Source organism: Peromyscus maniculatus, chromosome 14 (assembly GCF_049852395.1).
Source record: "Peromyscus maniculatus bairdii isolate BWxNUB_F1_BW_parent chromosome 14, HU_Pman_BW_mat_3.1, whole genome shotgun sequence".
Lineage (NCBI taxonomy): Eukaryota > Metazoa > Chordata > Mammalia > Rodentia > Cricetidae > Peromyscus > Peromyscus maniculatus.
The window spans coordinates 80,056,215-80,074,864 of record NC_134865.1 but is presented as its reverse complement, the minus strand read 5'-3'; the positions used below and the strand labels follow the sequence as shown (position 1 = coordinate 80,074,864).

The window sequence follows — 18,650 nt, the reverse complement described above, 5'->3', positions numbered from 1 at the left end:
AGTAGCCGATGGCTTCATCGATCACATGAGCAAAGTGGTCCACGATGGGGGGGGGGGGATCTAAAACAGTGGTTCTCAACTTGTGGGTCGCGACCCCTTGGTCGCCTATCGGATATTTACATTACAATTCAAAACAGTAGCAAAATTACAGTTAGGAAGTAGCAATGAAATAATTTTATGGTTGGGAGTCACCACAGCATGAGGAGCTGTATTAAAAGAGTCCCAGCATTGAGAAAGTTGAGAACCATTGACCTAGAAGATACCTGGAGTGAGCAGGGTGGTAGCACAGCTTTTCAGGGTGGCTCCTGCTGTGCCCACTCAGGGCATGCTTCCCCCTCCGTTAGCACATGGGAGCTGACTCCTCCCTCCAGGCTGCCCAGCAAGGAAGGCAGAGTTCACTCAGGTGACACATTTATGTCCCTGTCACTGGCACACAGCATTAGAACCCACCCAGTGTTTCCCTCACAAGTGTCCTGCCATGGTGATAAACACACCAGTGGCAATGGTTCATCCCTGTGGCCAGTCACTCCAGGCCCCCACCCTCACACCCCACATCCAGCTCCAGGATCTACAGACAAGAACTCCTAGCCGCAAAGTGACGCTTTTAACTTCAGCTCAGTGATCCAAGGATCCTCATGTAGTTTCTCAGCGCCAGCTCTAATCACGTGGCCAGTGTGAAAAGGTGGGATGTTTCTTACTATCAAACGGGGACACATAAGCCACACACCGTAGTCCACACATCCTCACTGCTGTTACTTTCTTGGCCAAGAGAGGCTGCGGATTTGGAGTAAAGGAACAGGAGAGGCTGGCTGGGACCTCCTGGATCTCCCTGTGCACATGCACAGTTCTCCATGTGTGTTTATGTACACACACACACACACACACACACACACACACACACACACACACACAAAAGGAGGAGGACGAGCCATTTGCTCAAAACAGGAAATAGATAGATGGGGGCGATGAGGTTGCACTCAGCTTCTGGGTCTCTTATGGGAGTGAGAGACCTACCCCAGGTCCCCCTTTGTCGTGGGAATCCATGCCTTACCCCAGCAAGGCCCAGCGGGCCAGAGATCACCTTGGAGAAAGCCCTATCTTCCCAAAGGCTCGCTCACTGCTGTCACTTCTCGGGTATCTGTGACAATGAGTGCTGTGCCTGACCCATGACAACCACTGGCACCTCCTTTCCTCATGGCGCTCTCCCACTGAGCTTGTCATTGTCCTCGCTAGTCAGTGGGGTCCCAGCTAAAGGCAGGCTACCACCCTGCTCTGTGTGGGAGGGGCAGTTGACCCCCCTCCAGAAACTCTCGAGAAGCTCTGTGTGCAAGCTGATGCCTGAGCAGGGAAGAAGCAGGGCATACTTGTTTTGCGCATTTCCAAACGTCCCAAAGGGGTCTCCGGCCATCCCGCCATCTCCGGTAAAGATGTAGAGGTAGCCGTCGTCCCCAAAGAGCAGTTGGCCCCCGTTGTGATTGGCAGCTGGTTCTTCAATCTCCAGGATTATCCTAAAGAGAGATAAGTAACCCCTTGATAAAACGCCTTCCAAATGATAACCCCCAAACCGCAGTAAAAACTTCTCTCAGATGCCATTTCACAGTGGAAAAGACTTTCTCTCTCTTATAACATTTTGTTTTCCAACAAGGACCTACAGGTAGGAGGTTATGGAGGGATAATTCACATCACTGTGTCAAGGAAGGACCTGGATGCTTGAAGAGGTTGAATGACCCACTTGAGGACACACAGGCCATCAGCATCAGAGCCAGGCCCAGGACTCTGGGCCAGTGTTTTTCAACTGCTTTCCACCCCTGGCACCCAACGGAAGTTGGTCATCTTCTGCATTACCATATCTTGTTTCCCACTGGTGAATCAGAGCACATTTGACATGCTCCTTTGACTGTTAGCAATGAGCTGCCCAGGGCAGTGGGGTGGGCCCTTTATCCACACACCCCTGGGACCTCCTTACTGCCACTGGAGGAGACCTTCCCTGTACCCAGTCAGCTGGCTTTCCATCAGGGCTTGCCATGGATGGGGGACGACACTGCCATTCTCTCTTGAGAAGCCGTAGGTATACGATACGAGAGTATAGATGTAGAATATAGAGATACGAGAGTGACCACGGTGGACCCCTCAGCCAACGGCAGAACTCAGCCACACAAACTCCTCCAGTTGGTTCCTCTACCCCGGTAGCTACCACATACAGCAGTTGGTGTTCTTAGGGCATTGCCCATCCACCAACCACCCTTTTACAGCCCTCTCCCTGACATGTGGTTAACTCCCTGTACTTGAGCCCCCCAATAAAATGAGTCCCGGAACAATCAGGTCAACAGAACCAGCCACTGCACTGACCTCATTCTCTCTCTCTCTCCTCTCTCTCTCTCTCTCTCTCTCTCTCTCTCTCTCTCTCTCTCTCTCTCTCTCTTGTTTTTCGAGACAGGTTTCTCTGTGTAGCTTTGCGTCTTTCCTGGAACTCACTCTGTAGCCCAGGCTAGCCTCGAACTCACAGAGATCCGCCTGCCTCTGCCTCCCGAGTGCTGGGATTAAAGGCGTGCGCCACCACCGCCCGGCCGACCTCATTGTCTTTTAGGAAAACAACAAAAACAGGACACAAGGTCAAAGTCTTTCGATCCAGACCTCAAGGCCTTCCTTCATCAACAATACTGGAGCTTTTCCATGGTGAGGCTGATGCATATGACGCTTACAGAGCCCCAAACTCAGGGTCCTCAAAGCAGAGGACAGCTCAGACTGCTTGTCACCCACCTCCTGCAGCCATGGGAAGACACTGACAGCTGACCTGGTACCATGATGGCTCCCTCTTGCCAGCCATGCCAATTTCTCCCCCTGAGTGAGTCAAGTTCTACGTGATGTGCCCAGAGGACACTCACTGACACCTCAGTCTAAAACGTGTGAATCTGAATACTTCTGAAGTCAGGATTTTTAATATTTTGTTTCATTTTTATTTGCGTGTATGGATGTGCTTCTGCCGTGTGTGTGCAGGTATCCTCGGAGGCCAGAAGAGGGCATCAGATCTCCTGGTACTGGAGTTATAGGCTGTTATGGGCTGCTCGATGTGGGTGCTGGAAACTGAACTCAGGTCCTCCTGAAGAGCAGCCAATGCTCTTAACCATGGAGCTATCTCTTCAGCTCCAGGATTTTTGGTTGTTTTCAGGCAGGATCTCCCTATATGTCCCTGGATTCCATAGAACTCACTATGTAGACCAGGCTGACCTTGAACTCACTGAAATCCACCTGCCTCTGACTCCATAGTGCTGGGACTAAAGGTGTGCGCCACTACCGCCACTTGATCCACCATACCCACCTGATTTTTTTTTTAAGGCAGGGTATCAGATAGCTTAGGCTAGATGGACATGCTATATAGTTGGAGGTGGCTTTGAACTCTGGATCCTCCTGATCTAGTTACCTCCACTTCCTAAGGGCAGTGATTACAGGACATGTGCCCACCAATCTCAATTTCCAATTTCAGTTTTTATCACGAGTCATTTTTTTATGTCACTCTTGGAGAAACATGTATTTCATCCTCCATCTACCCTCAGTCTGGTCCATGGGACAATCTTTCTCCCAGCAAAAAGTGGTCTCCCAGGCTTGGGTACAATCATGAAAATTTCTGTTTTTCTTTTTTTTTCCCCCCTCTGGCTGCCAGATAACTCAAAAGTCTAAATTAATTGCTATAAGACAATTAATTAACCTGCAAAGCTACTGTTTTGGACTGTTTCTCTTTTTTATATGTCCCATATCAACATTTCACAGTTTCATCAAATACACAGTGTCCTTTTATTCACCTTTTCACCAACACACCTGAGCCTGGCCTTTTTCCTGCTTGCTTTTTATGTGGGGGGGGGGGGGAGGGGTAGGGACAGGCAGCATCACTGAACTACATTTCCCATGCTCCTTTGCTAGCTGAACAATCTCAGCCAATAGAAGGTCTAGGGGAGCCAGGTGTGGGGCTGGTGTTTTATTTGTGTTTCTGGCAGTATCTATCTATACAATAGCTGCTCTTCCCCCATAGCTCCAGTCTGATTGGCCCCAACCAGACCTACCCCACAGTTCTGGGGCATCATTTCTCCCTGGGTCCCTCCAGCCATAGGAGCAGACAACTTCCTCCAGTGGCCCAGACTCGATGCCTCCTTTCCCAGGCTGTCCTTCCAACACTCTACCAACCAAGACTCTTATTTTCAGTATCCACCCCTGCCTGGGAGAGTCTCTGAGGCAGGGTGACCAAGCCAGGGCACCTCCCCTTTGAAACAGTGGGGCATAAATCATAGAGAGTAGGTTCTGCAGGCACTGGGGGGGGGGGAGGTAGGAGCAGATTAAATGAGGTAAAAACTGGACACCAATGCCTGTAATTCCAGTACTCAGGAGGTAGAGACATAGAACATCAGGAGTTTAAGACCAGTCTTCAATATGTAGAAAGTTAAACAAGACCTTGAAGAGAGGGAGGGGAGGGAAGGAGGGGGGGAGAGAGAGAGAGAGAAAGAGGGAGAGAGAGGGAGGGAGGGAGGGAGAGAGAAAGAGAGAAAAGGAGGGAGGGAGAGGGAGGGAGGGAGGGAAGGGGAGGGAGAGAGAGAGAGAGAGAGAGAGAGAGAGAGAGAGAGAGAGAGAGAGAGAGAGAGAGAGAGAGGAAAGAGAGCCCAGGCTGCCAGAAGACAGAGAATGGAGAGTTAGGGCAAGAATGGCAACTTTGGACCACAGCCCAGCACGCCCAGTGGCAGGATGTACTTCTGTGGACAAACCAGGACTCCAGCTTGGATGCTTCCAAGCTGCGTGACCTAACAGGTCACTTTCCCCCTCTGAGCTGTGACCTCATCCAGTTTTATGAGTCAGATGAAATGACTATCTCTAGAGCCCGCAGCAGAAGGGGAGAGAAGCATCTGGCCCGCGAGGACAGAGGCAGGGGTCAGGACATGACCCCACACCAGGTCTGTTCTGCAAAATCATCCTTCCCCAGGCCCCAGAGCATATGATTCAGGCCCCCATGGGGAGTGATAAATATTCACAGTATTTAAGACAGACTCGCTCACGCAGCCTTAACTGCGTGTGTCACGCAGCCTCCCACGTGACCACTCAGCCCTCCCTTTGGCTGGGGCTCCCAGAAAGCCACCTCTCTGAGCCATGATCCACGGTGTTCGCATCATCCTCTGAGACTCTGAACTCGCTGATGCGGATCCACTCTCGGAAGCCGACCCCCACAGAGTAGTAGACATAGAGCTTGCTGGGATGTGGGAAGTGGGGGTGGAAGGCGAGGCCCAGGAAGCCCCGCTCATCCCCTTCCCAGGGTGACGTAAGCACTGCTTGGCTCACATTCAGGAAGGGCTTCTCCAGGCGAGAGCGGTCAGGCAGGTAGGCCCACACCAGCCCCACCTGCTCTGCCACGAAGAAGCGGTGGCTGCCATCCCCGGCGTGTACCATGGCAACGGGGTTGCGAAGCCCATTGGCCACCTCCTCCAGACACAGCTGCAGGCAGCCTTTGGCATCAGCCACCACACGGCCCAGGTTTGAGTTCAGGTTCTCGTTGACAAGCAGGCTTGGGAAACAGTAATCGGTGTCATCTAGGGACAGGTAGCGGCACAGCTTGGCCCTGTGGTTCTCCAGGGCCCAGAGCTCACGGTCAGGGGAGAGGTGTCGAAAGAGGCCTCGGCAGGTCTGCCACATGTCCAGGCAATAATCCTCGCATAGGCCGGGTATTGTCCGCAGCGGGGTGGCCGGGTCCTCGGCATCATAGAGGTGGGCTGCGTAGGGTGAGCATTCCTGTAGAGACAGGAGGGCTCAGAGACGCCAGGAGGGGAGCCCGCACACACCTGCACAATCTACTCATTTGCTTTTGTGTCCTCATCCAAGGGTCACCTCCGAAGAGCTGACCTCCCCGCCATTACTTCCAGGCCTCTGACTACTTAGAAAAACAAAGCCCCCCAAAACTTACTGTTAGCCTTCATTAAACCAAAACATAATATTCTCTTTGCGTATTGTCTTTTTTTTTTTTTCCAGAATGGGCGTTCTATCAGAGCAGGAATTTTTTAATTTCACTGCTATATCCCAGACCCTCACATAAACCCAGGCCACAGTAGGTCATAGCAAATGGTGAGGGGACTGTGAAAAATATTCTTCCTTGCCAGCCTTCTGGCCACCTCAGTGTACCTTTATCAAAACATTCCTACATCTATTATTCACTTAATGTTTCTGAGTACTTCACAGGGCTGGGAAACTGAGGCTCAGGGCCCCCAGTGTTATCAGTAATACGCTCAGGTTAGTAGCATATGGAGGCATCTGAGTTTGTCTTCTCAGATCCACCCTACTCTCTCCGTAACCAGACAGCCAACATGTACACAGGACCTGTGCGTGTGTGTGGGGAGGCCCAAGCCTATGTCTCCCAGGATACCCCGGGCCATCTATCCTGCCCTCAGACTCAACTCCTTCCAGCAGGACCCTGGAACTGTCCTCACTGCAGCTATTGACACAGAAGTCTGCAAGAGCGATGCTTTTCCTTGGGCACCGCCTGATCAGAAAGGCTTACAGGGTCCTTTCCCCAGCTCTGCCTTGGGGTAGAACTCATCACTTTTTTCTGCCGTACAGGCTTCCCCATTAGTGAGATGCTATGGACCTCACTCAGGGCCCCCGTGGGCGCCATGTGGGAGGAGAGTTAGTGCCTCAGAGAGCAAGCCCACAACCACAAACAGGAGTGTGTGGATGGGTAACACATCCTCATCTCCCCTAGACAGTTCTGCCGTACAGCTGGTCCTGTTGGAGTCCGTCACATGGCCCCTTCCCAGACCATCTCCCCGCCGGGCCTGCAGCGAAACTCTGTAAAACCCAGGCTCCTTGGGAACCTCTGTGGAGTCCTTCACACTGTGGTTACTTTTCTCTGGTGGTGTGAAAGACCCTTGTTGCCACTCCCCCCAATCCCAGAGCTCAGTTCGGGATCACCAGAGGCCTTAGGGATGCAAGTCCTAGACAGAGAAGACAAGGGCGGCTATGCACTGCCTGTTCTCACCGGGAAACCAGGCTGGGCTGTAGCAGACACCTCAGCAGAAAGTAAGAGGACAGCTCACCTCAGCACAGTGCTCTAACCCCAGGCCAAGGGCTCCCCACTGTTACAGCTTCAGTCACTACACGGCCTGTCCGCTGGTCCCTCTGTCGGTGTGGGCTGAGTCCCACCTGACAAGCTAAGGGTCCTGTGTGTTCTTGGCATCTCTGAGCAGTCGCTGTCCTCATCATCTTTCATATGCTGCACTCTGCGTTCTGTGTGTGACAGGCCCGATAGCCAAGCCTCTGACTCTGGGCTGGGCCAGCTCTCCAGTGATCCTCTAGATGCTATCGTGGGCCAGCAGCCACCAAGGGGAGTCCAGAGAGGGATACATACACGCTTCACAGGGCAGTCACTGTGACGCTAGTGTTACATGTGAGGGACTTAGGCTGACAACAGCCACATGCCAAGAACTGGCCAGACCAGGACTCACCACCAAGCTCTATGACAGCCAGCCTTGTGTTCTTTACACCAACACTTCACGCAACCACCACCAACACTTTCCACCAACATTTCACTCAGCAGAGCGCAGACTACCAGGCACTGGCCTTGGCTCCAAAGACACAGTAGAGATGGGATAGAACCTGATAGCCCTGCTGATGGTAAGCTAAAGCTAGTCGTGGCTATTGCTCCGATCTCTTTGGCTATTACCTCATAGCCCTTTCCTTGTGAAAACTTACCCAGAACACATGGAGGGCACAGGGGATCTGGGGACCTGGTGAGGACCTTGGCGTCTACCCACACAGTAGCCACTGAGGCTAGCAGCATCTTGCATGCGGTCTCTGTATTCTTTCTCGCACACAAGACCAGAGCCACCCAGAATTAGTAAATGACTAATTAGTAAATCAGTAAAAGGAGCCAGTAGTTGCTGCTGGCAGAGAGGGTGGACAGTCACTGGACCTCATGTCCGGGGTTAGGCAGCAAGACACCCACAGGAGCAAAGTGCCTGCCACCTGATGGCCCCAAGGTTGCCACAGACCAGTTACTGACACTCGTGACTCATGCCCTCAAGTCCCAAGGCTTCTTAACACCCCCCCTCTGCACCCTGCCAGGAAGACTGGGTTTGTACACAATGTTCCCTCTGTGGGATGTTCCTTCCTCCCTCACTTCCACATCTGGCAAACTCCTCTTCATGATGCAAGGCCCAACCCACAAGTCTGCTCCTTCCTCCTTTCCCCGGGGTAGGCTCCTGCCCCTGGGATGCTCAGGACACTCTATCTCTGACTCACACAGATTTGTCACCTGGTAATCCGTCACTTCCAGAAGCAACTGTCCTCTCCTGCCATCACCTCTGCTTCGCCAGAGGTGGCCTGGCTGCTCTGCCTGGCCATGACTCAATTATCGCTTTGCCTACCTGTCCACCCCACAGACTGCCGGGCCCTTGGGGGCAGGCGTCCCAGGATCCAGCACACAGTTTGGCTACAGGAAGGGCTTTGGAGCCAGTGCTTAAGTTCCATGTGTGATGTTTGGTAAACTCCTTACCTCTCCGTGCCTGTGTTCCCATCTACAAAATGAGGAAAGAACTCCAACCTCTTACAGTTGTTGGGAGCAATGAACTGAGATGCCAGGTGTTTGTTCAGTAAATGTTCCCACAAGATGAACCCCGAGGGAGTAACTCAATGGTCACTCTCCCAGTCAGTCCCAGATGTCTGAGGGCTTTTCGCTACTTGCCCTGGTACCTTGGGGACGTCTCTTGGTTGTCTGTCTATCTCCTGGAATGAATGTCGAGGCTTTGGAGGCTATGTCTGTGACTTGCCAACTGCCTCGGCCCAGAAGCAGAGAACCAACGCCTCGCTGGCCCCAGAGAAGTGTCTGCTGAGTGCATGAGTCTGTTAAGCACCATCCCATATCACTATTCAATAACTCCATTGATGACCTCATGCATCCAGCTACAGAGAGGTTAACCACATGTGAGCTACACACCAGCCACAGTGAAGTTGCCGTGTGCAGCCATTGCCTGATATATTTCCCCAGAGGAGGGCAAAGCCTCTGGAAAGAGCCTCCTGCCTCCGCAAGACAGCTGCAAGTCCTGCATGATCCTTGACGGAAACCTGAAGGTAAGGCTCCTTGAGATATTGGTGGCGGTGGGGACGGTGCTCCCACGTTCTCCCAGGACCTCCTCAGGGAGACCATGCCACAGCCTTGGCAGGCCGGCTGATGCAAGCTCAGTCCAGACATGAGGTCACCCCCAGAGACGCCTTACTGGAGGTATGAGCTGACGCTCTACCACAGGCTGCTCAGGCCAGGCCATTTTGGGCAGGTTCCCAAGGAAAAAGAGATGCCTCCTGCCAGCAAACAGCCTCAGGATGGGCTCCTTCCTCCTCCCTGGTCCTGTCCATCTTCTTTGCCATGCTGAGCCCAGCACATGGTGAGTACCCTCTAAGCAAGCATGGCCTGGGCATAGGAACTCTGCTATTGACCTGGGTGCTGCAGGGAGACCATGGGCCTGTTCGGGTGGAGTTCCAGGCTGGGGAGGGAGGCGGGTGGTCCACCATACCCTCTGGTTCTCTTGAGATACACAAAGTGGGAGCTTGGTAGCTACAACATGAGAACACCCTAGAGCACCGTGCTTTCTCTACCCCCTCTCCTCACCTCCCAGCACCCAGGTGCCCTCTCACAGGGGCACTGAGTGTGGTCCGAAGACCCACCACTGGGCCATGTCACCCCTGGACAAGTGCCCACCTTTCCTGAAGTGGCCCCTGGTCCTCACACTCTCCCTGAACCAACAAGTAAACAATAGAGGAATTCACCTACAAACCCCAACTGAACCACTCTATCTGTGTCATTTAATCTCCACGGCATGAGGTCGGGCTAGAAATCTGTCCCTGCTCTAAAGATAATGTAGCTGAAAGACGACCACGAGCCTCTCAAGTTCCCAAGCAAGGAGAGAGACTGTGATATCAGTCCCTTTATCTAGCTCCTCTAGCCTGCCCCCTGCTGGCTGGGACTGGAACTTTGTACTGCCTGGTGGGGGCCCTTCCACTGATGAACCCCTTGACTTCAGAGTCCTTGGTTAGGGGGTCAGCCTTGGGTTTTCCCTGACAGGCTGGCATTCCTGAGATCAGATCAGTTGCGCAGAGGAGACACAGGGGGTTGTGGTCAGAGACTCGACATTCACAAGAGGAAAATGGTAGTTCAGCGTGGATCAAAGTAAGGGTTCCACCATCAGAGAGGAGATGAGATGGGTCTGGGGAGAGCCTCTCCCAGGTAAGGAGCCGGGTCAGTGGCAGAACAGAAAGGTGGCTGTACAAACCCTACAGGCCTTGGTTCACCCTGGCCCGGAGAAATGGGCCCTCAGACTGCTCATTAAGTCTGACTGGTCTGACTGAGGAAGGGTCAGACTGCCCACACAGCCACGCCCCATATTTTGGTCACATCCTCTTTGCATCCTGCCTTCCTCGGCCTAGCAAAGACCTCACCCTGGTACCTGAAAGGGGCAGGGCTCTCCGAGGTGGGGCACTGGGGGCAGATTCCAGAGCATCCCAAAGAATAGGAGTCTCTAGTCTTTGAGAGGCCCCTAAAAGTCCCAACATCTTTGCAAAGCAAATGAATAACAAGAGATGTCCTGGGATGCCTGGTCTTCCATCCTGGTACCAAGCACTCCCTCTCGGACATCCAAGCTCCAAAGTCCGGTACCCACTCCTAGCCCTCACCTCTGTGGGGTTGCCATTGCCTCAAAATCCGTGACCCACTCCTGAGTCTCGCCCTTATGGGGATGCCATCGCTGCTCCGCCCCCCCCCCGCCCCTCCCAGGGACCAGGGCCCCGCGTGCCCCGCCGCCGCGAGCCCGTTCACCTGGCACAGCAGATCCAGCGCGTAGCCGGCACACGTCGCCCACACCCCGGCGTCCAAGCGGGTCTCCAGGGCCCGGAAGCGCCGGGCCAGCTCCGCGTCCTGCTCCGCGGTGCAGCAGCCGAAGGAGGAGTACTGCACGCAGAAGCTCAGCGGCTGCGGCGGCCGGAAGGGCGGCCTGAAGTCCAGGCACTGCGGGTGTGCGGCGGCCAGCAGAACACGCAGAGCCAGCAGCGCCCCGGGCCCGATCCCGGCCACAGCCCGTCGCCCCGCCATCCGCCCGGCGGTCTGCAGAGGGAGGGAGAAGTAGAAGGCCAGCCAGCCCCTCCGAGGCGCCCCCCAGGAGCCGAGGGCCGCACCCCCGAGCGCCCGCCTCCCGCCTTGCCTGCACCCTCCCGAGCGCTCGAGGGGAAGCCCGTGGACTTGTCCCGCAGGCCTCGAATCGGGGACTCCTCTCTCTGGGGGTCACCTCTGCTTGGGAGCACTCTGCAGGACTGGAGAAGCGCGGCACAGCCTGGCTGCCGCTCTTCGGGCAGCCCCCTCCTCCTGGCCCCGTGCCTTTCCAACAAGGGCAGTGGCCTGGCCTCTGGGAAGCCCTGGTTGCCCGGTTTCACAGTTCCACCTCTGAGTCTCAGCTTCCTCACTTGGGGCGCTACTTAGCCGCCAAGGAGCAAGAATCCCAAAGCCCAAGGCAGGGACTCCTGGGTTGTAGTCCCACCTCTCTCTGGACCGGACAGGAACTTGAGCAGAGTGTTTAAAAATGGAGGTGTGATGCAAAAGACAGGTGGTGTTGCCCGGGACCTCACAAGAAGTGAAGCCTGAGCCTGGGGTGGGCGGGAAGAGGCGCCAACACCCCAGTCCATCTTTGGCTCTGCCCAGGCTTCTGTCTTGCCCTGGCCATGGAACTCTCCACCCGCAGCCCAGAACCCATGGCCTCAGTCCTTTCTACATAGGAAGCCCTAACGGGTGTATCTCCTGGATAGGTGTCCACGGTTCCATCCGCAGCACTTGTCTCGGCTTCACCCCAAGAACGCACATACACACTGCCTCATGGACCCGGACTTCCATAACACCCATACCCCTGGCACTTTCCCAAGAGTATCCCAGCACTGGCTTCTCCCTGGGGTACCCACCCTATCAGTTCTGTCTCACACACTCAGTCTTCAACACCGAACTCAGATACCCATTCTCCGTCCGTCTCTGTGAACTGTCCTGTGTCAGTCTGTCTGTCTGCCAGCGTTGCTTAGTGTGGTTAGTGTTGCTTGGATTCCACAGAGCTGTGGTTGGAGCCCGAAAGGGGGTTGGAGTGGTAGCGATGAGTCAAGGTCTTCATTTGAGACCAAACATCTCCTCTCTAAGTATTTAGAAGTGAGCATATTTAACACACAGCTGATGGCAGAGAGGTTGAAGAAGCCGCACCGGGTAGGACAGCGAGACAACACTGAGTTTTGCGACAGCAGTGGTGGTCCACAAAGTCCCTGGTGTCAGGAGGTGGCTAGAGACCAGAAGCTATGACCAACAGCTGTAGCTGGACCCTCAGGAGGGAGAGGGGGAGACAGCCACTGTCAGATGATGGGGGGGGGCAGGCAGCAGGAGAAGAACACCCCCTCTTCTGCCTCCTCCTGCTCCAGTCAGTATCTATTATAGACTGAACTGAACATAGATGGCTGAATAGGAGTCTGGAAAACGTGGTCTTGGGAGTTGGGTGGCCACCCAAAGTGCCCAGCAACCTCAGAGCCCCTGGGAAATGAAGGCACAGGCAGGGAAGGATATGGTCACAGCTCCCTTGTCTCAGGCTGGTGGTCAGAACAGGGTAATGATAATACACCACTTGGGGAAACTCCTGGAGGCTGGATGTGGATGAATATGAGTGAGAGGCTATGTGTGGCACAATCTTAGGGTCATGCTCTTTTTTTTAAAAGATGTATTTATTTATTATGTATACAGAAGAGGGTGCCAGATCTCATTACAAGTGGTTGTGAGCCACCCTGTGGTTGCTGGGAATTGAACTCAGGACCTCTGGAAGAGCAGTCGGTGCTCTTAACCTCTGAGCCATCTCTCCAGCCCTAGGGTCATGCTCTTGCAAGTTTACCTCCAGGAACCCATCCAGGATCTCAGGGAAGCCCCATCGTGGTTCTGGCAGACGGAAGGAAGAGGGCTGTCAGGACCCTGAAGCAGGCTGTGTCTCCAGGAGAAAGGGCTTTGAGACTCACCATGAGGGAGAGAAGGCATCCCTTTACATTGATGACTCATTAAGAATACAGTCACCTCAGACACAGTATGAGGGCCACAGCCAGGGGCATAGGGCTATAGACCTCCCCTCTACCCCATCAGCAGGCTCCAGTGTAGCAGCAGGTGACAGCTGCGTATGCTGCAGGACACCCTCTGTCTGAGGAGAAGCAAGTGAGGAACTCAGGCAACAAGGAGCAGCTATGTAGACACCGGTGGGTGCTTCAGGCCTCTAGCACCTCATCGGATGCTAAACCCTAACTAGACTCATATTATGTCCTCACCCCGAAGCTCTGTGTCCCTCAGTTTGTGTTGTCCAGGACATCACATCTGCTTTCCGAAACAAAACAAACAAACAAGCAAACCGAGGCACAGAGCAAGGTTTGAAGAAAAGTCTGACTGAAGAGGCCAAACTGCCATGACACATTTGCTAGAGCTGTGGGGCGGGGAACTGGGGAAAGCGATGATTCAGACGTTGAGACTCCCGTGGTGAACAGGGAACTGTGGGGGAAGAGATGGGCGATGTAAACACAGACGAAGCTGTCGGATAGAGGAGTTGAAGGCCAAGCCTGGGGGAGGCCCTGACTCCCTTCCCCAGCAAAACAGTCTTTGCAAAGGCAAATTAAAGGGGTTCTAGAGACAGTGTGGTGAGTAAGTGCTCCCCTTGCGAGGAGGAAGCTCTGAGTTCAGTCCCAGAGCCCAGGGGGGAAACCCAGGCATGATGGCATACACCTATAATTCCAGTACTGGAAAGGGAGAGAGACAGGCGGATCTGTGGGGTTCTCTAGCCAGCTAGCCCAGCCTACTTGGTGAGTTCCAGGCCAGAGAAATAAACACAAAACAAAACAAAATTAAAAGATACAATAGAGGACTGATGAGACACCCCATTAGGAAAAGATATTCTCCATCTAGCCTGACAACCTGAATTCAACCTCCGGGATCCACATACGGAAAAGGGAGAGCTGACTCCCACAAGCTGTCCTCTGAACCTCCCCTTCTCACACACACACACACACACACACACACACTATGACACACAAGTAAATACATGTAAATAAAACTTATGTAGAAACAAAAAGCATTGTAACAGAAATAAAAATGTGCCGGGTGATCTTATTTTATGCTCATTTACGTATGGGTGTTTCGCCTGCATGCATATCTGTACATCACATGCATGCCTGGTGCCTGGGATGCAGAAGAGATGAAACTGGAGTCACCTAGACAGTGGTGAGCCACCGTGGGAGCTCTGTGAAGCAAACCTTGGTCCTCTGGACCTCTGAGCCATCTCTCCAGCCATCAGATGAGTGCCTAAGACTAAACGCTCCTGAGGAAATATCATCTGTGTGCTTCAAGACTAACCCACAAAGAGGGATAAAAATCAGGCACAAACAAGCCAGGGGACAGCTAAGGACATTTCAAAAAGCTCTCGTACATGAGAATTGCGAACCAGAAAGAGAATAAAGTGAGAAAGGAGAAGAAATATCTGAGGTAAAAATGGTCAAGTCTTCTAAAATGTGTAAAAGATACCAAAAGATAGATGTGGGTGTCTAATAAGCATACGGACTTGTAAATAACAGACTCTACACAATCATATCGCATTCAAACTGCAGAAAACCCAGAACAAAGAGAAATCTTAAAGGACGCCAAAGGTGGGGGTGGGGTGGGGTGGGGGACTGAACTGTAGAGCTACAGGAAGAAGCACAGTGAACTATTTTCTCCTAAGCCTGGAGATCCGGAAGGGAGTGGGAGGTACACAGAGCTCAAAGAGAGAAACCGGCCCACCTAGAAGCCTTTGTCCTGCAAACCACCTTTCAAGGGTAAGAGAGAAGCTGTAACCCCAGGCTCAGTGGGTAAAGGTGTATACTGCCAAGCTTGAGGACCTGAGTTCAATCCCTGAGACCTGCATGTTAGAAGATGTGAACCGATTCTGCAAGTTGCCTTCTGAGCTCCACACGTATACCATGGCACCCTGCCCAACACTAATTGAAGAAATGTTAAAAAAAAAAAAAAAATTAAACTTTTAATTAAAAGAAAAATCCCTTTAACTGATAATGAGTCAGAAACTTCCATGATTGGCCCTGACTAAAATAACTTTATTTTAAAAATGTTAACAATGCCTCTGTGTGTGACTGAGTATGTCTGCATATGGGTACCCTCAGAGCCCAGAAGAGGGGATCATATCCACTGGAGCTCGAGTTACAGGAGGTTGTGAGCCATCCAACATGGTTGTTAGGAATTGAACTCCAGCCCTCCAGCTCTTGCAAGAGGAGCAAGCGTTCTTAATCCGTCTCCCCAGGCAGCTTGTTTTGTCTTTTGAGCAGGGAACTGGGTAGAGGTGAGGCCATGCCACCACTGTCTCACTCCAGCCAAGCCCACGGTTTTAGGGCTACATGAGGTCATCAGGGTCCAGGAACACTGCTGACGGATCCAGGGGCCCAGTGGGCACGATCAGCTGCCAGAGGCAGGGCAGGTAGGCCAGCAAAATCTGTACCCAAATGCCTCTCTGACTAGAATTCTGTGTGGGCAGCTTCTACAGACCAGCCGCTGACTACAGGCTGGAAGGCTCCTTCTCCAGGAATCTGTCCATTCATTTCTCAATCCTTCCTCAGGTCAGGCCTCCTCTCGCCACTTTAAGCCAGAGGTTGGGGGGCACGCAAGGAGTCAGCACTGGGATTTGGGGGTGGGTTGGCGGTTATCCCACTACTCTGGACCTGCGGAATGTGGAGCCAGAAGGGAGCTCAAGGTTTTTTATAAACATTTCACGTGTATGGAAAATTACCGAGATCAGAGGAAGGAACTCCCAAGAACATACTCCAGACTTGGCCAACGGCAGTATTCAATCACATTCCCTGCAGATGCCTGAATTAAAAAAATAAATAAACAAACAAACACCACTTGAGGATCTATGTACCACACTGTGAGATGTGATGTATTTTAGTATTTGGGAGCACTGTGGGGCTGGAGAGATGGCCTGCGGTTAAGAGAACTGAATATTTTAGCAGAGGACCTTAGTTTGGTTCCTGGCATCCACAATGGTCCCCTCACAACTGGCTCTAATTCCAGTTCCAGGAGATCCAATACCCTCTTCTGACCTCCACAGTCACCGGGCACACACATGGTGCACAGACACATATGCAGTCACATGCTCATATGCATAAAAATAAATAATGAGCTGGGTATGGTGGCAAAATGCCTTTAATCCCAGTATGCAGAAGGCTGAGGCTGGTGCATTTCTGTGAGTTCAAGGCGGGCCTGATCTACAGAGTGAGACCCTGTCACAAAACAACAAAAGCAATCTAGAAAAAGGATGTTTAGGGCCTGGTGTGATGGCGCATGCCTTTAATCCCAGCACTAAGGAGGCAGACCCAGGAGGATCTCTGAATCTGAGGCCAGCCTGGTCTACATAGCAAGCTCCAAGACAGCCAGGGCTACATAAAGAGACCCTGTCTCAAAAATATATTTGGAGGGGAATGTGTGTGTGTGTGTGTGTGTGTGTGTGTGTGTGTGTGTGTGTGTATGCATGTATGTATGTGTATATATGTATATATATATATATATATATATGGGGAAAAATATATATATGAAAATATATATGGGGGAACACTAGGTGGCCGCTAAAATGTCCCAGAAGTAAAGGCATTTGTCACCAAGCCTAACAATCTGGGTAGATTTTTTAAATTTATTTATTTATTTATTTATTTATTTTTGTTTTTTGTTTTTCGAGACAGGGTTTTTCTATGTAGCCCTGGCTGTCCTGGAAAACTTGCTTTGTAGACCAGTCTGGCCTCAAGCTCACAGAGATCCCCCTGCCTCTGCCTTCTGAGTTCTGGAATTAAAGGCATGCACCACCATGCCCATCTTAATAGAAAAAAAAGAAATTGTTTTTCAATTTTAGGCCTATGGTCTTTTTTCTTGCAGGTGCATCTGTAGAGTCTTCATTTGCCTGGTGTCCAGGGATGCCAGAAGACTGAAGTTACAGTTGTGAACTGTCATGTAGGTGCTGGGAATTGAACCCCAGTCTTTTGCAATAGCAGCCAAGATCCTTAACCACTGAGCCATCTCTAATAAAAAGTAAATTTAAGCCCCCAATAAAAAGTAAATTTAAGAAAAAGTTGCCGGGCGGTGGTGGCGCACGCCTTTAATCCCAGCACTCGGGAGGCAGAGGCAGGCAGATCTCTGTGAGTTCGAGGCCAGCCTGGTCTCCAAAGCGAGTTCCAGGAAAGGTGCAAAGCTACACAGAGAAACCCTGTCTCGGAAAAGCAATAAATAAATAATAAAAGAAAAAGCACTTGGGAGATGGATGTGCTCAGCTGGCAGAGTGCCAAAGTTGCATTCAGGAAGCAACAGGTTCTAGCATCAGATAAAATGGGTATGATGATGCATCCTGTAACTCCAGGTGAAGGCAGGAGGACCAGAAGTTTTTTTTTGGTTTTTTGTTTTGTTTTTGTTTGTTTGTTTGTTTGTTTGTTTGTTTGTTTGTTTGGAGACAGGGTTTCTCTGTGTAGCTTTGGAGCCTATCTTGGAGCTTGCTCTATAGACCAGTCTGGCCTCGAACTCACAGAGATCTGCCCAGCTCTGCCTCCCAAGTGCTGGGATCAAAGGCGTGTGCCACCACCACCTGGCATGGACTGGAAGTTTGAGATCATCCTTAGTTACAAGTTTGAGGCCAGTCTAGGATATTTGAGACCCTGCCAAAAAGAAAGGAAGGAAGGAGGGAGGGAGGGAGGGAGGGAGGGGAGGGAGGGAGAGAGAGAGAGAGAGAGAGAGAGAGAGAGAGAGAGAGAGAGAAAAAGAAAGAGAAAAAGAAAAAAGTAAAAAAGGGCTGAAGAAGCTGCTCAGGGGCTAAGAGTACTGGTTGCTCTTCCAGAGGTCCTGAGTTCAATTCCCAGCAACCACATGGTGGTTCACAACCGTCTCTAGTAGGATCTGATGCTCTCTTCTGGCATAAAGGTGTACATACAGATAGAGCACTAATACATAAAACAAATAAATAAATAAACCTTTAAAAAGCAAGCAAACAAAAAGCACCGAGTTTGAATCCTGCTTCTGCAATTGTGTTGTTGTACCTGCTTACTTTCTCTGAGTCTAGGCTTACTCATCCACTACACGAAAATAAAAAATGAAGATTGAGCTGGGCAGTAGTGGCACATGCCCTTAATCCCAGCACGTGGGAAGCAGAGTCAGGCTGATCTCAGTGAATCTGAGGTCAGCCTGGTCTACAAAGTGAGTTCCAGGATAGCCAGGACTGTTACACAGAGAAACGCTGTCTCAAAAAAACCAAAATAAATAAATAGACGAAGATTGCTACAGGACAGCCTGGTACAAAGAATGTCCTCAAAACAAACAAACAAACAGAATTTGTCACTAACCCCCTGTCTGCCCCTACGCATGTCCATTAGCATCATGACCACATGCTCTGACCCTGAGAAGATTCTTGGGAGTGGGGCTATGCAAGATGCCGTGAGAACACAGACATCACCTGGCTCTTCTTATACTTCCCATGAAGCTCTCCGGTGGCAGCCCCTCCAGCCAGTAGTGTGTGACGACAACACAGTGGCTCTCCCTGCCACCTAGATCTCTGCTGGGCTCC

The 18,650-nt window shown here is 51.8% G+C and overlaps 1 protein-coding gene across 4 annotated transcripts in view; it reads right to left on the bottom strand.

Moving 5' to 3' along the window:
* Hhipl1 (HHIP like 1) overlaps window positions 1-12,068 on the bottom strand; it is a 28,451-nt gene extending 16,383 nt beyond the window's left edge. The window contains exons 1-4 of one of the 4 annotated variants that reach the window (XM_042261151.2): window positions 11,301-12,068; window positions 10,835-11,119; window positions 5,120-5,766; window positions 1,365-1,508 (exon numbers count right to left, since the gene is read on the bottom strand). In XM_042261151.2, the coding sequence (XP_042117085.1) occupies window positions 1,365-1,508; window positions 5,120-5,766; window positions 10,835-11,107 (1,064 nt within the window). In that variant the 5' untranslated portion in view covers window positions 11,108-11,119; window positions 11,301-12,068. Of the gene's footprint in view, window positions 1-1,364; window positions 1,509-5,119; window positions 5,767-7,064; window positions 7,679-7,719; window positions 8,903-10,834 lie in introns of those variants that run through there. The other 3 variants (XM_006971693.4, XM_076551347.1, XM_042261152.2) reach the window with 3 other exon arrangements.
* Between the last annotated feature and the right edge of the window lie 6,582 nt (window positions 12,069-18,650).